Source organism: Pezoporus wallicus, unplaced genomic scaffold, assembly GCF_028554395.1.
Source record: "Pezoporus wallicus isolate ANWC-B61680 ecotype Strahan unplaced genomic scaffold, APGP_CSIRO_Pwel_v1 contig_13659, whole genome shotgun sequence".
In the NCBI taxonomy this organism is placed as follows: domain Eukaryota; kingdom Metazoa; phylum Chordata; class Aves; order Psittaciformes; family Psittacidae; genus Pezoporus; species Pezoporus wallicus.
In genome coordinates this window covers 266,203-280,366 of record NW_026636258.1, presented here as the reverse complement: position 1 = coordinate 280,366, position 14,164 = coordinate 266,203, and the positions used below count along the sequence as shown (strand labels likewise).

The 14,164-nt window shown below is 48.5% G+C and overlaps 1 protein-coding gene across 1 annotated transcript in view; it reads right to left on the bottom strand.

Annotated features, from left to right (window-relative positions):
• Window positions 1-6,431: 6,431 nt before the first annotated feature.
• The window catches only part of TRPC5 (transient receptor potential cation channel subfamily C member 5), a 94,591-nt gene continuing 86,858 nt past the window's right edge, over window positions 6,432-14,164 (bottom strand). The window contains exons 8-11 of the mRNA XM_057399443.1: window positions 10,605-10,811; window positions 10,395-10,436; window positions 7,897-7,986; window positions 6,432-7,186 (exon numbers count right to left, since the gene is read on the bottom strand). Of these exons, the coding sequence (XP_057255426.1) occupies window positions 6,452-7,186; window positions 7,897-7,986; window positions 10,395-10,436; window positions 10,605-10,811 (1,074 nt within the window). The 3' untranslated portion in view covers window positions 6,432-6,451. The remainder of the gene's footprint in view (window positions 7,187-7,896; window positions 7,987-10,394; window positions 10,437-10,604; window positions 10,812-14,164) is intronic.

The window sequence follows — 14,164 nt, the reverse complement described above, 5'->3', positions numbered from 1 at the left end:
CTAGGGCTTGCTATATAGAAAATAGAGTCCTTAAGCATCTACTAGTATCCTTGGCTTCCCCAAGACCCTCAGCCCTCCAGACCCACCTTATAAACACATTCAGTAGTTTTTAAACAAGACTATACAATACCCCAAAAATAGCTACACCAAAAAGTGCCCCCTTGCTCAAAAACAGCTATTTATAGTCAAAAGGCATTTCACTCCGTTGGCTAAAGGTATCACAGTGTTCTCTTAGCTAATGTGCTAAAGGCCAGCTCCTTCATTGATCATTTCTTGTCCTAAGCACATTGTTTCTGCTGGCTTAGGAGTTACTGCTGATAGGGAGATACCTTAGGTGGGAGGGGGGGAAAAATTCCCTCCACTAACCACAATAAGCTATGCTGAAGAAGACAATGCTGGCCAGGAGGAATGGTCTGCACTGGCTCCGTGGTAGGTGAGCCATGGATTGAGAAGGGTTAGCATGTGAAGAATGAACTGCATGACCCATCTGTCTTTTAGCATAGTGGGAGTTCTGAGCTAGGGCAGTAGGGCTCTATTGCTGTAGTGGTTGGGTTTGTTGTTTGTTTTGCACATCTTAAACAAACACAGCATGTAGAAGTGTTTCCCTGAAGCACAAAATCCTGTCACATTTGGTAGGGGAGGAACAAACGTGTCTGCACTTAAATATACTTCTGTATCTAAAGCATTGAAATCATCGTTCTTGGTCATGAATTTACTCCAGAGCCGGAGTTGTTGTAGGTGGAGGCAATTGTATGAATAATATATGATGTGTTTGTAACAGTGTAGTGACCTGAAATGGGGAATTTTGTGTGAAAATGAAACTGAATCCAATTATAGATGGGTAGAACTGATGTGGCTACCCCAGAGTGCTCCCTGCTTCCTCCTCCTCCTCCAAAAACCCCAGTAAGGGATTGACTTGTTAGGTTTTGAGTTACACATTCACTGCAAACTGCAGCTTATTCTGGTAACAGTTTATTTTAGATGCTCCTCCCGTGAGCTGAGTTATTATTCACTGTGGTCTCACCAATTCTCCCGTTACACGAATAGGAGTCAGTGATGCTTCCAGCACACCCAGGCAGGCTGCAACCGGCTGTGCTGCAGCACTCGGGAGGTCCCACAGTGCCTCCGCCCCAAAACCAGCCCCATAGAGCTGCTAGTTGAGTAACAACTTCCATTAATTCCAGGCAGCCCATGTGGTTTGGATGCTTTTGCTTATTTTTTGCCATTTCTGTTTGTGTGATTACAAGAGAGGTGGGCGAGTGATCCTGTTTCTTTGGAAATGAGCCTTTGAGGCTGCACAGAACTTTCTCATAGCCGGGTCTGTGGGACAGTGTTAGCACCCCACAGGAGAAGTTACCTGGTTAAAGGAGAACTCGGCCAGACATGAAACCAAAACTGAACCTCTTCCTGGGTAACTGAAATACGCTTTTCTTTGGGATTTTGGTCTTTTGAAACAGAAGGTAGAAATATCAAAGCAAAACCGAGAAGTCCCAAGGGAAGTGGGACATACACTTAACAGTGAGACAGCAGCAGGTGCTTATGTAGTTTTCTAACTGCTAGGAAACCCAGCAGTAAATCAGATCCATGCTTACACTTACCAGTAACTGTCCAAATACCCCGTGCAGACACCCTGCAACTGCTCGTGTTCCTGGAAAGGGAGCTCAGGATGCTCGCAGCGCCCTTACTGTGCAAGTCAAATCTTAGAGCTCCCGTCACTCAAACCAAAGACTTTTATCCTGAGAAAGCACTGAAGGAAACCAGATTGGACCTACAGAGAAACCAGGGTGAAGGCCCCCCTGTAGGGATGCAGGAGACAGTCTCCTGCTGTCCAGGAAAGGTTCCTGCAGCAGCCCTTGTATAGGTGATACACCACTGCCCGAGGTGCGTGCCTGGGACCTGCCTTGTCCCGCTCCTCCTCATGCTGAGCAGGCAGCAGGGATTTCGCTCCAGCCCTTCCTGTGCCCCAGCACACTGCACACCCAGCACACTGTGAGACCCCATGGCCAGCCCTTCCCAATGAGGGGGTGAAAAATGAACACGAAGGAAGTGATGACACGTGGTGACACTTCCCTATAGCCCTATACAAGTATCCTAGCACATGTGTGCACGTCAGTGCCTGTGGAACCTCCCCATGCTTAGAAGTCTGTTGCATCAACCGATCTTAACCTCTTTAAAAGGTAAAGTTTAATATTTATACATGAATATATTTATTTAAATACTCTTTAATATATACAGTGGCTGTTTCTGCTAAAAATTATGTTACATGTACCATCAGAAAAAGGATGAAACACAAACACAGTGACGTGACTGAAGGGTGAGACATAAATCACAAAAGCAAGGGTGTTAAAGAGTTTAGGCTTCCAGGGTATGCTCCTCCTGCTCACTGTCTACTGCAGAAGTCCCCTAATTTCCCTTCCTGGGGAAACCATGCCAGTTTTCTACGTGGAAAACTCTCATAACGGACATACAGTTAAATCCTAACCTGAATGAACTGTAAGAAAATAAAAGTACATCCTACTGCTACGGATATGAACTGCTTCCTGTATATAGCGCCTTTAATTTGAGGATCTGAAAGTGCTTATAAATAATGAACTAACCCCCCCTGCGAGGTAGGTAAGTATTATTATCCCTATTTTACAGATGGGGAAACTGAGGCAATCAGAGAGGTGAAGTGACTTGCCCAAGGTCACAGGTGAATCGGTGGCAAAGCTGGGACTAGACCTCAGCTGTCCTGTTCTCTAACCCTGTGCTCTCCCTGTGGTACATCTTCCTCTGGAGGGACCACGCAGCCAAAACTTGAGTATCCACACACACAGAGCGGTGAGTCAGTGAATATACAAATGCCATTACCACATCATCTGCAGAGATGGGTCAGTTAATTCCTTGTTCCTGAACAGCTTCCTTAGCCTCTGACCTGAGCACAAACACCTCCCAGCTCTAAGGTGATGTTCTTAACCCTGGCTGTTGTTTGTTAACCGTTTACTTGGTGATCACTTGTGGGTGTACTGCTTTAAAGAGCCAGGTGAAAATGACACCGGGGATGGCAGGTGAGAAACAAAGCAACTTCAGGAGCAAGAAATCTAAAGAAAAAGTGGTAAAGATTCTATTACTCCCAATTCCTTGCATATGTGTAAGGATTATTCCTGAAGCCCAGGAAAGGCCAGGCCTGTGCCAGCTGGAGCACAGCTGTGCATCCTGAACCCAAGCCAAGGAGAAGTTTAATTCCTCATGGGAGCAGCTCCGAGCATCCCACCAGCTCCCACCCTGCTTGCTTGCAGAGGCAGCACAGGGGCAATTCACCGGCTCCTCTGAAGGAAAGAGAACTTGCACTAAAACGTGTTTCCTTGTTGAGCAATAGAAAATGGGTAAATGCTGGTGAGTCCCAAGTACTGTGACTGCAAGTGGAGCAAAACCTACTTGGGTTTTTAATTATCATCCTATTTTTCACAGGCTGCTTTAATTTCCCTCCCCTGAAGCTCCTGTTTTAGTGTAATAATAACAATAATTCACCAGCTGCTATAAAGTCTATTGCTACCAAAGGGGATGCATAGATGCAATCAAACAGGACTTTGCCTTTTGGGGGAACCAATCTGAGTTCTGCAAACTCCTGGACACGTGAATCAATCACAGCAAAGCAAAGGTTTGTGTTTGAGTTCCGCAGTCAGCTCAGAGAGGAAGTATCTGGGTGATGAAACAAAGCCTGGGGGAGCCCCAGCCGTGATGCAGCTCTCGCTTTAACACTGCTATTGGGAGGGCCCTGCAGGCTGCAGGATCCATCACGCCATCCCAGCGAGGCTGTGACCGCCCCTGCCCTTTCGGGACACAGCATGGGAATGTGACTCAGGCGGTTTGTGCTGCCCTGTGTCATTGTTGGGGGGCACCACTGCAGAGTTAATTGTGTTTCAGTTTATTCGTACCCGTTAGTGCAGCGCTGCGAGTGAATGACACGTTACAACCACCACCGGTTCTCAGGGAAAGCTTAAATACCTTTCTGCTGTCCAAGGACAGGAGCCCCGCTTCTGTCCCAGCTTCAGTGGATGTCTCTGCACAACCCTACTTGAATCGTTACCATTCTTACTCCTTGCACAGGAAATACCAAAAAGATTTGCTGGCCCCATGTCAAGTAGAGTTCACAAACTGCGGTGGGGTTGGGTGAGGCTTAAACTGATTCAACCCCCCTGTAGCAGCTCTTGCTCATGTCCCTCTTTCAGAAATGTGCTCAGTTTGGTTTATTAAACTGCAGGGCTTTTATTGTGAGCAGCTTTGGGAGCTGCCTGCAGTCGGTGTGACTGCAGCTCCCAAATGGCAGGGCTGCTGGATCCCTTGATGAGGGATCAGCAAGATGCTTCTGACCTGCACATTCTACAGGTCTCCTTGTGCAGCACACAGACCAGTTTGCTCAGCCTTTCCTCAAGGAAGAGGAGATGCAGCTCTCAGACAGCTCTAACCCTGCAGTCGGTATGAAAGCCTGAAATCTGTCCATGCAAAAATGCTTTTCACTCTGCCTTAACTAACGCAGACAGAGGCTTAAATATCTGGGGCTTTCTACTGCATGCTGGTAACAAGAGTGGTGTCACCAGCAAGGAGTACAGAAACGTTCTGGAGTCTCTGCTCCTTGTTGCTGATTTTCCTTGACACCAGAGCTGCCCTAGAGCCACAGTCTCCTCCCTGAGGTCTGTACTGAAACCTGCCCACGGGTCCCGTGTGCTGGCACTCGCAATGCTGCTAGAGGAGCTGGGCTGCAGCGTTCACATTTACCCCGATGCAGCTGTAACCTTTAGGTGCCCAAAGGGAGAGGCAGGTTTCAAGCCCCAGCAGAGCATCCAGCTGCAGGCGTCCCAGCAGCTCGCTGGGGGGGAATGGCTGTCGTGAGAAATCCCCCTCCTGACCCTCGTGCTGCCACGAGCGCTGCTCCTGCCCTGTGGTAGCACCCGAGCAGCGCCAGTGGCACTGTGGATTTCCCAGCATTACGCTTTTCCAAGTGCAGCTCACAACCAGGTCACACAAGAGGTGATGCTTTGGCGGCCACCCCTGGGGTATGCTCCAGCTCCTGTAACCTCTCCTGGGAACCGAGCCTGAAGCGTGGCAGCACGAGCGCTGTAACAAGGCTCTGTCCTATGGGAAGGACAGTTCTGAGCTTGGGACTTGCTTCCTCCAAGCAAGCAGCTGACTTAGTACCGGCTCTGGAGCGGTGGCAAGTGCTGATCTCTGTGTTTCTTAGCAACACCACACAAGAAAGTTCAAGTATCACATGGTTAAAACTGAAATCACTGTTAAAAAATGAACCATTTTGCCCTTGATGGGGTTGTCTTCTCCCCACGCTGATGCTCCTTAGGACAAAAGCAGTGACAGTGCAAGGTCCTGTGCTGACACTACCGTGGTTAGGGAAAGAAAAGATAACCTCTACCGCTGCACTCCTTTTTGCTGCACCTTAGCAAAGGAACTGCAGAGACTTTCCAGGCTGCCAGATGCAGTTTGAGCCTCTATTGCTTAGGTTGCTTGTCAAAAATGCAGCTCATGGGCCCAGGGAAGATGCTCTCTCTTAGCACTTGCCATCCAGGAGGATGGTTTCCTTCCTAAAGCCTTCCATCCATCAGAGAGGCAGCAAAAAGTAAATGCAGCAGTGGAATGAGATTGGGAATTTCAAGAGGCAGATGCAGCTGAGCGCTGGGTTTGGCTCAATGTGAGAACCACACTGAGGTTTGGGTTTCGAGCAGCCACGGCCGGTTCAGGGGCAGTTCACCTATGCAGAAGTTGGCAGCAAGGCCCTAACTGGCAGGTCATTCTGCTCCCTACAGGGGGAATCTGTCATGGGAATTGGGTAAATGAGCAAATCATACCATGTTCTAGTGGATGATCAAAGGGGTCTCTTATTCAGTAACCATTTACAGTATTAATATAACAAACAACCTGAAACCCACACACAACCGAAAGACTCGGAGGTCCATATTGCTTAAAGAAAACAAAAAAGCCCAGTTGTAAATTGAAACCCTTTCTAAGAAGATTTTAAACACGATTCTCAGCCTCCTGCTAAGCCACTGCTCACCAGCTGGTTGTGTGGATGAGGAAAACCAAGCAGGATGCAGACCCAACGGGCTGGATAGCAGCAGTGAGAACCCAGTGGCGGTGGGACGATGGTGACAGCACAGGAGGAATCCTTTCCTCGGCCCCCAGCGTGTCTGAAGTCTGTGGGGTTTGGAGACAAGACTGCATCTGAAGGAATTCCTGTGGGTTACAGTGACCTTATCAGTGGTGAAACCTTTAGTTTGGTATTTGTGAGTGTAAAAATAGTAAATGGAAAACCTGCAGATGGCTATAAAATAGGCTAACATGAGTCTGACGCTTCTTTCCCACCTGTGGACAGAAAGGAAATGGTAATGCTGAATCAGATGAGAGCAAACCATTACAAATAAGGGGCTAAGTTCTCCAGGGAGTGCTAAGATAGCTTTACTTATAGCCGAGTCGTGACGTGATCCTCCTGCCCATCTTTCCACTGGTTTATAAACAAGTCACAGGCCTCTCCCCATGAATCAAACACATCCTCTGATGAGTCTATAAGTTTGGAGTTAGAGGAACAAATACTGGAAGCACAGTGAAGGGAGCTGGTACAAACCACAGGGCACTCCTTGCTCTGTCCTGTAAGTCTCGTGTTCCCACTGTAGTCCACCTCATTGAGGTTAATTTCACTTTTGGAACAATTCTCTTCTTTCTCTTTATCAATCTGAGAATATTTAATGTCTTTCCACATGTAGTGTGGCTGAATAATTCCGTCTGAAATAGTGTACATGGGTTCTGAGTTTGGTTCAGGGACGTGTCCATTCATCTTGGAGAAAAGCAGGCCCAGTCTCTTAAAGGACTCCTTCTTGGAGCTGGAAAGTCTCTGCACTCTATTTCCATTCCGGACGAAGGAGCGCTTACTGATCCCGTTGCTTTTTGGCTTCTCTTCCACCATATCAATCCCGGACATAGTTTTAATCAGAGCAGATACATTGAAGTCCTTTTTTTTGTTGGCTACATTGAAAGACACGCTCTTGGCTTTAGGTTTTTCTCCAGCACCATCCTCATTTGTTTCATCCTTTTGGGACACCTCCGTGCTGCTGGTAGAGTAACTTCTCCTCTGGGGCTTCCTGTTTCCTAAGAGGTCAAGAACTTCATAGCGAAAACTCGAGATGTCCTGTTTTAACTCCTAGGGCAAGAGCAGAAATGAGTTACACTCAGCAGCGTTATCTGTGACACGGAAGAACGATCATGGTCCCTTGGGAGAGCTGTTCAGTTACGCAGATGGCTGATAGCAAATCACACTTGCAAGAACACCAGGTCCATCATCATTACTCAGTGACACACAACAAAAAGCATTGGCAATACCAAGAATTGGAGACCTCCCAAGGTCTTTGTCTCCCAGGGCTGTGGGACCAGCCCCAATGACCAACCTGCTCTGCCCACACCACCACCCCCTCCAAGAAAAATAAAGGTCAAATAAGGGAGTTCCAGAAGAGGGGAAACTGCTGAAACTCAGGGGCAGGAATCCTGTTTAGGTGATAGGCCCAACTTTAACATGTTGGTGTGTGGTCTTCATATCCATTAACCCAGACTCATTCTTTGGCTCTGCCTGGGTTAGGGTTAGGAACATGATGTTAAATCAGATACTTCATTCCTACCATTTCCAAGTGCTTTTGTCTACAGAACACAGTAAAAATCGGGGGGTGATCATATGAGAAGATACTCAAGTAATATTTTCTGCTCAAAACCCCCATATGCACATCATCTAGATCCCAGCTCCAGTAACAGTCCTATTCCCACAGAGGCTGCAGATCATCCTAACAAGTAGGTGTGAGCTCTGTAAGCTGCTACTTGAATGAGTGTAACAAATTAAGGAATTAAGGAATAATGAATTACCTTGAAGTTCTCTTCAGTTAAACCTTCGTTGGTTTTGGAAGTTCTTATCATTGCTGCAACGTATCTTTTCACAAGGTTTCTTATCACCTCCTGGAACAGGAAACAACATGAATGATTCAGACTCTGTTCTTGCTGCACTTCCCCGAGTTCTGACCCACAGAACTCTGTCCCAGCTCTGCTGACTAGAAAGAAAATCACCCTCCGTTAGAAGGAGAACTCCCTCTTTTAAAGAAAACAAAACTTTGGAAAGGTTTGGAAAGGTCTCTTTGCACACAGAGTTGTGGTCAATGGCTCAGTGTCCGGATGGAGACCAGTAACGAGTGGTGTCCCTCAGGGATCGGTGTTGGGACCGGTCTTGTTCAACACCTTTGTCACTGACATGGACAGAAGATTGAGTGTGCCCTCAACAAGTTTGCCAATGACACCAAGCTGTGTGGTTCGGTTGATAGGCTGGAGGGAAGGAATGCCATCCAGAGGGACCTTGACACGCTTGTGAGGTGGGCTGATGCCAACCTTATGGAGTTTAACCATGCCAAGTGCAAGGTCCTACACCTGGGTCGGAGCAATCCCAGGCACAGCTCCAGGCTGGGCAGAGAAGAGATTCAGAGCAGCCCTGCGGAGAAGGACTTGGGGGTGTTGGTTGATGAGAAAATGAACATGAGCCGGCTTCAGTGTGCGCTCGCAGCCCAGAAAGCAACCGTATCCTGGGCTGCATCAAAAGGAGCGTGACCAGCAGGTCAAAGGAGGTGATCCTGCCCCTCTACTCTGCTCTCGTGAGACCTCACTTCGAGCATTGTGTGCAGTTCTGGTGTCCTCAGCATCAAAAAGGACATGGAGCTGTTGGAACAAGTCCAGAGGAGGCCACAAGGATGATCGGGGCTGGAGCACCTCCTGTATGAAGACAGGCTGAGAAAGTTGGGGCTGTTCAGCCTGGAGAAGGGAAGCTGCATGGAGACCTCAGAGCAGCTTCCAGTATCTGAAGGGGGCCTATAGGGATGCTGGAGAGGGACTCTTCATTAGGGACTGTAGTGACAGGACAAGGGGTAACGGGTTAAAACTGAAACAGGGGAAGTTTAGATTGGATATAAGGAGGAAATTCTTTCCTGTAAGGGTGGTGAGGCACTGGAATGGGTTGCCCAGGGAGGTTGTGAATGCTCCATCCCTGGCAGTGTTCAAGGCCAGGTTGGACAGAGCCTTGGGTGGCATGGTTTAGTGTGAGGTGTCCCTGCCCATGGCAGGGGGGTTGGAACTGGATGATCTTAAGGTCCTTTCCAACCCTAATTATTCTATGATTCTATGAAAGGGTTATGTACCTTCCACCTTGAATGCTCAGGAGTTAACTACAGCAAGCAGGCACTTTCTACCCATTTTGTATGTGTAAAAGCTGTTGAGAAGAAAATCTGGATGTTCTTAAGTGTCCCCAAGCTGTCTAATGTCAGTTCTTAAGGTGACCAAACTCATGGATGTGCTGTGTGTGCCTGTTTGTTACAGTGCAGGTTTTTGGCAGGATGAGATCCATCTTGCTCTGTGTTCATGAACCTCTTTGCTCACTTTACATAAGCAGACTGGTGCTTCAGGCTTGTACATGTATCTGTGCTGGCAACATACACAGAGGTGGATCTCTCAGTACCCAAGAAACTACTCCAAACCTTCTCTTCATTTCCCCCATTTCATAAATAGGGATAACAAGTCTGAGCAACACCAATACAGTCTCCGCACTGAGGTTTTACTGGGAGGTTTGTGTAAAAGCTCCTGCTGTTGGTACCCATAAGCTGTGCTGTGAAGTCAGGAAATAACCAAATGTCTGTTGCCAAAGGTGACTCATTACAGCAAACACCAACCTCAGAGAAAAATACTCTTTAAAAAGCAGATGTCTTAAGTAAGACAAATCCCTGATGGCTTTTGTCAGTAACCCTAAGGTACCACCTAACATTCTGGAGAGCACTATTTTCCCTTCCAGCACGCTGGCATAATGCACCACACTGAATGCAAGTACTGAAGCTGCTTTTAATACAGTTTCATCCTTTTGTAGCTTGACTTTAATGAGCATTTGATGACAGGCAGGCTGAGAAGAAACAAACCCAGCAAAACTCAACAAAGGGACCGTTCCTCCTTCCGGAGCTGTCCAAAACAAATCCCAAGCACTGGGATGCTTTACAAAAACAGCAGGAGAGGAACAATTCAGGAGTGTGTGAAAACACTGCAGAAACAGATTTAATCAGGGTGCTGTGACAGCCTGGTCCCTCTGACGGACCTGAGGGTGTCACCTTTGACTTGTGCTGATACCCAGCAAGTTTTCCACTGCTTCAGAGGGGGTGAAAGGCAAGGAGTGATTTACTCAGTCATCCCACCTCCAATGAGGAAAGGTTTTAATCCGTGCTAAGCAAAATCCTCTGAGGGGACTTGCACTTAGCAGAATACATTGCAGAAGCAAGAATGGAGGTTCCAGAAAATGAGCAGGAAGGAAAAACAAGACCTTTGTGTGCTCAAGAGTTTACCTGGTAATGTTGATTCTGGATCAGGTTGTCAGCATGCCGCTCCTGGAAAGGGAAAGGCACAGACAGGTTACCTCTTCAGTCCCATCTTTAGTGCTCCTGATGGCTCCTAGCAAGTTATGAGCCAGTAACCTTCTAGTGCAGGGGCCCTTGTGATGTGAACGTGCACAAGCACCCTGGAAAAGCGAAGTGTAAACGCACGCAGCTCCTTACTGTGAATGTTTTGAGGTTTTCGTGCCTCTTCTGTTCGTTGTCAGAGTCGTTGCCTGGGCACAGGTGATTGTGAAGCCACTTGCAGAGGTACCAGACCGACTTGGGACTTGGGATGATGTTAAAAGGAGGGGGCAGAGTGGCACCTTCATCAAAGTAACTCATCCAGAGCTTCGTCCGGGCAAACTTCCACTCGATATCCGCATGGTCCTGTGGGAGAAGGAGGGAGACTATCAACAGCTTCAGGCAGGCTCTGCATGGCGGAGGAGGTGGCACGTGAGCAATAAAGGGAGCTCTCCAGCTCAGGCAGAGCAGGAGCGCTTCTTCTATCTCCCTTGCTGGGGGTGTACTTAAAATCAATGTGAAATGTAGCCAGAGTGTCAAAATACCAACCCCTGAGGAATGAGATGACAGCAATATTCAGAAGAAGGAATTGCAGATGCTAAAGCCCAGCTTCGTCCTCAGAGGCTGTGCTCATATTAGTTTGCCAATACAAGAAGCAAGAAAACACCTTTCTTTGCTTTTTGTTAGCACTTTTATTGCACAAACCCTTGGTTTTCATGCATAAATCCAATGAATTCTCGCTTTCTTCCCTAGGAAAAGATATTTCACAGTAGGGATTTTTTGTTTCTGTTTTATAGCATCCATGAATTCAGCTCTTACAAGGAAGCGACACATTTTATGCGTGCCGTATTTTACATCTTGCCTCCGCATTATCCGTACACAAACCAGAAGACGTTTTACTGTTTGTTTTGTTCCACTTGTGTTAGCACCACGCTAGCTTGCCGTGCTCTAGTGGTTTTCATCCCCCAAAGTAACGGTGGAAAGTCAACAGCATCACTTTACAGCTGCACAGGCAGACACACGGTCCATACAGTCACTGCCAAAGGAATACCAAGGCTGTGCAAGACACTGCCCTCACAGACTGCAGAATGGTGACCCCCAAATCAAGGTATTCCATGGAGTCAACAGGCTCTTCTGCTCAGTAACACACTCCATATTCCCTCCACCATCAGGGCAGAGCTCTCTGCCTCCAGCCTGCACTCAGAGAGCTGCTGCAGCATCATTCAGAATGGATTTTGTGCTCATTTGGAGTTAAACAGTACCACCGGTTCTGCAGAAATCCTGATGTTAGCCAGAAGAAGAAGGAAAGAGTTTGAAGCCTTCAAGCCAGGCAGTGCTGACAACAGCTAACAACAGGACACTGAATCTAAATGGGAAGTTAGTGAATTGTTCCCACTGCAGAGCACAGTGCTGAGCTGATGGTTATGGCATTTCAGCTGTTCAGCATGTCTGGCAGCAGTACCTGACAGGAGATTAAACCAAAGCTGTGGTGATCTGAGCTAAGGAGCAGCACAAGTAGGAGGAAAGGACAGCTTCAACCAGGCTGGAACAAGCAGCCCTCTTGAGTGAGGGATGCTGCAGCCCTCAGAAACAGGCACTGAGGTGCAGGACAGGGAGTTTGAGTAAAATATGGCTGAACATTAGGCCCAAAGAATCACTACACCAGCTTTGTGGCTGAGCTCCAGTGTTCTGGCATGGGGAAATGCGCTCAGATCTGGACAGTGAGGTGCAGCTGAGCTCCGGTTTAGTGGTGTATTCAGGTTATGTGCAGCTCTGGGTTTAAACTGAGAGCCTCAGTGGCCCAGGAGCACATTAGTCTCTGCAGATGGCCTGAATCAGCCTAGAACACTACTGTTCCCCTGCCAGCTTAGTGCAAGGGCTGTTTTCAAGCCACGGGTAGACTCAGAGCAGCAGCGTGCCATGCGCCTTCTTGCCTCACACATTAACAGTCCCCCTAAGCAAGGAAATTGCAGCATCACTGTGAAGCATTAGAAGCTGATGCTGGTGGAAATGAAGCTCCGGGTAGTAAAAAATGCAGTTTGCAGCAGTAACTGCCACTAAGAAAATAAAAGAACAAGCGTTGCTCATCTCTTCTTCATTTGTCTCTTCCTGCATGAGATCAGCACTGAGTTACTCAGCCCTACTGTGAGTGAACCTTTCCCACGTGGCAGCACTGACAGCACTGTCTGGGGCAGCTGCAGAGTCTGGGGTACGGCAGTAGCTGAAAGAGACTGCAAAGGCTGTTATTCTGGATAGAGACGTGTATGTGTTCAGTTCTTTGTCAGTACAGAAGCAGGTGTGAATCTGCTCCAGTGTGAACAGGACTCAACGAGGTCCTGTTGAGGAGTCAGAAGGGAGAAGGCAGCTTGGAGAAGGTTATAAATCCACCCTGCCATTCTACAAAGGCCCATCAAAGGCTCAGCGGAGGTGGGGTGGGATCAGGTGTGGTGACTTGGCAGCAATTCCCTTCAGCACCTTATGAAAGGGCATGTCCTGGGCAGAGGCAGTTTAGCAGGGGATGTGGATGCTGTCTGCAGAGGAAGGTAAGGCAGAGCTGTAGCTCGGGGACTGCAAATGAGTGGGAATGGAAGAAAAGGGCTAAAATTCTTTTCTGTGCGAAGGTTTCTTTTTGTCCCTACAGTTTTAAATAGCTGAAGGGGACCACACGGGCTTGACCAGGGACTGAAGGCAGGTGCAGGGCAGTGCTGTGGAACTTAGTGGGAGCTCTTCATTAGGGAAGTTTTGTGGTTGTTCTGACCAAATCCCTGCTGATGTCAGTGTCTGTGGGTGAGGTTGGTGGGCACTGGCTTCAACCCCGCCTGTATTTAGTTCATCTTGTGCTCAACTGGTGAGTGCAACACAAGCTCTCTGAAAAGACAGGCTCTCCATACAAAGCTCAAAGTACCTTTTCTGTTTGCTGCTGCTGTGAGCTCCCCAGGGTTTACAAGCCCAGCCTGTCTCAATTACTCACCTTGATGTTTTGAGGACCTGAACTAATCAGATGAGGGCTCCTGGCAGCAGTTTTGTGTTGCAAACACAGCAAAGAGACATTGCAGTTTTACTGAGAATGCCTGTGTGTGCCAGGAAGCCATTTCCTTCGTTAGAGCTCTCTTTAGTGCTATAAGCACTGAAACCTACACACAAAACTACAGTTTTCCTAACTCTCCTGTGGTGAGTACCAGGAATACCGTGCTTCACCAGTCATTCAATACCCAATTCAGAGTTGAAGCACTCCTGAGCTACAGCCTGTATCTCGGTCACTGCGCTGGCTGTGAACATGGCCACGGGGACCGCCAGATGTGCTCCAGGTTTTTGGAGCATCTCATAGAATCACAGGATGGTTTGGGCTGGAGGGACCTCAAAGCTCATCCAGCTCCAACCCCTGCCGTGGGCAGGGACCCCTTCCACTAGAGCAGCTTGCTCCAAGCCCCTGTGTCCAACCTGGCCTTGAACACTGCCAGCCCGGGCCCTGCTGCGGTGCTGCGCTGGCTGCTGATTTAAGTGTGGGTCACGGGAGGTGGGTGTCGGAGCCCGCTCCCACGGACATCCCGCACGGACACAACCCGGGAGGCTTCAGTAGGAGCGGGTTCCTGAGGGAGGGCAGGAGGCGGCGCGGGCACTGACCCAGGTCGCTCAGCGGTACGGATGTGCCCTGCAGCGCCCGGCCGTGGCGAGGCGAGGCGCTTCCAGCACCGCGCGGTACGGACGGGCTCCTCGCT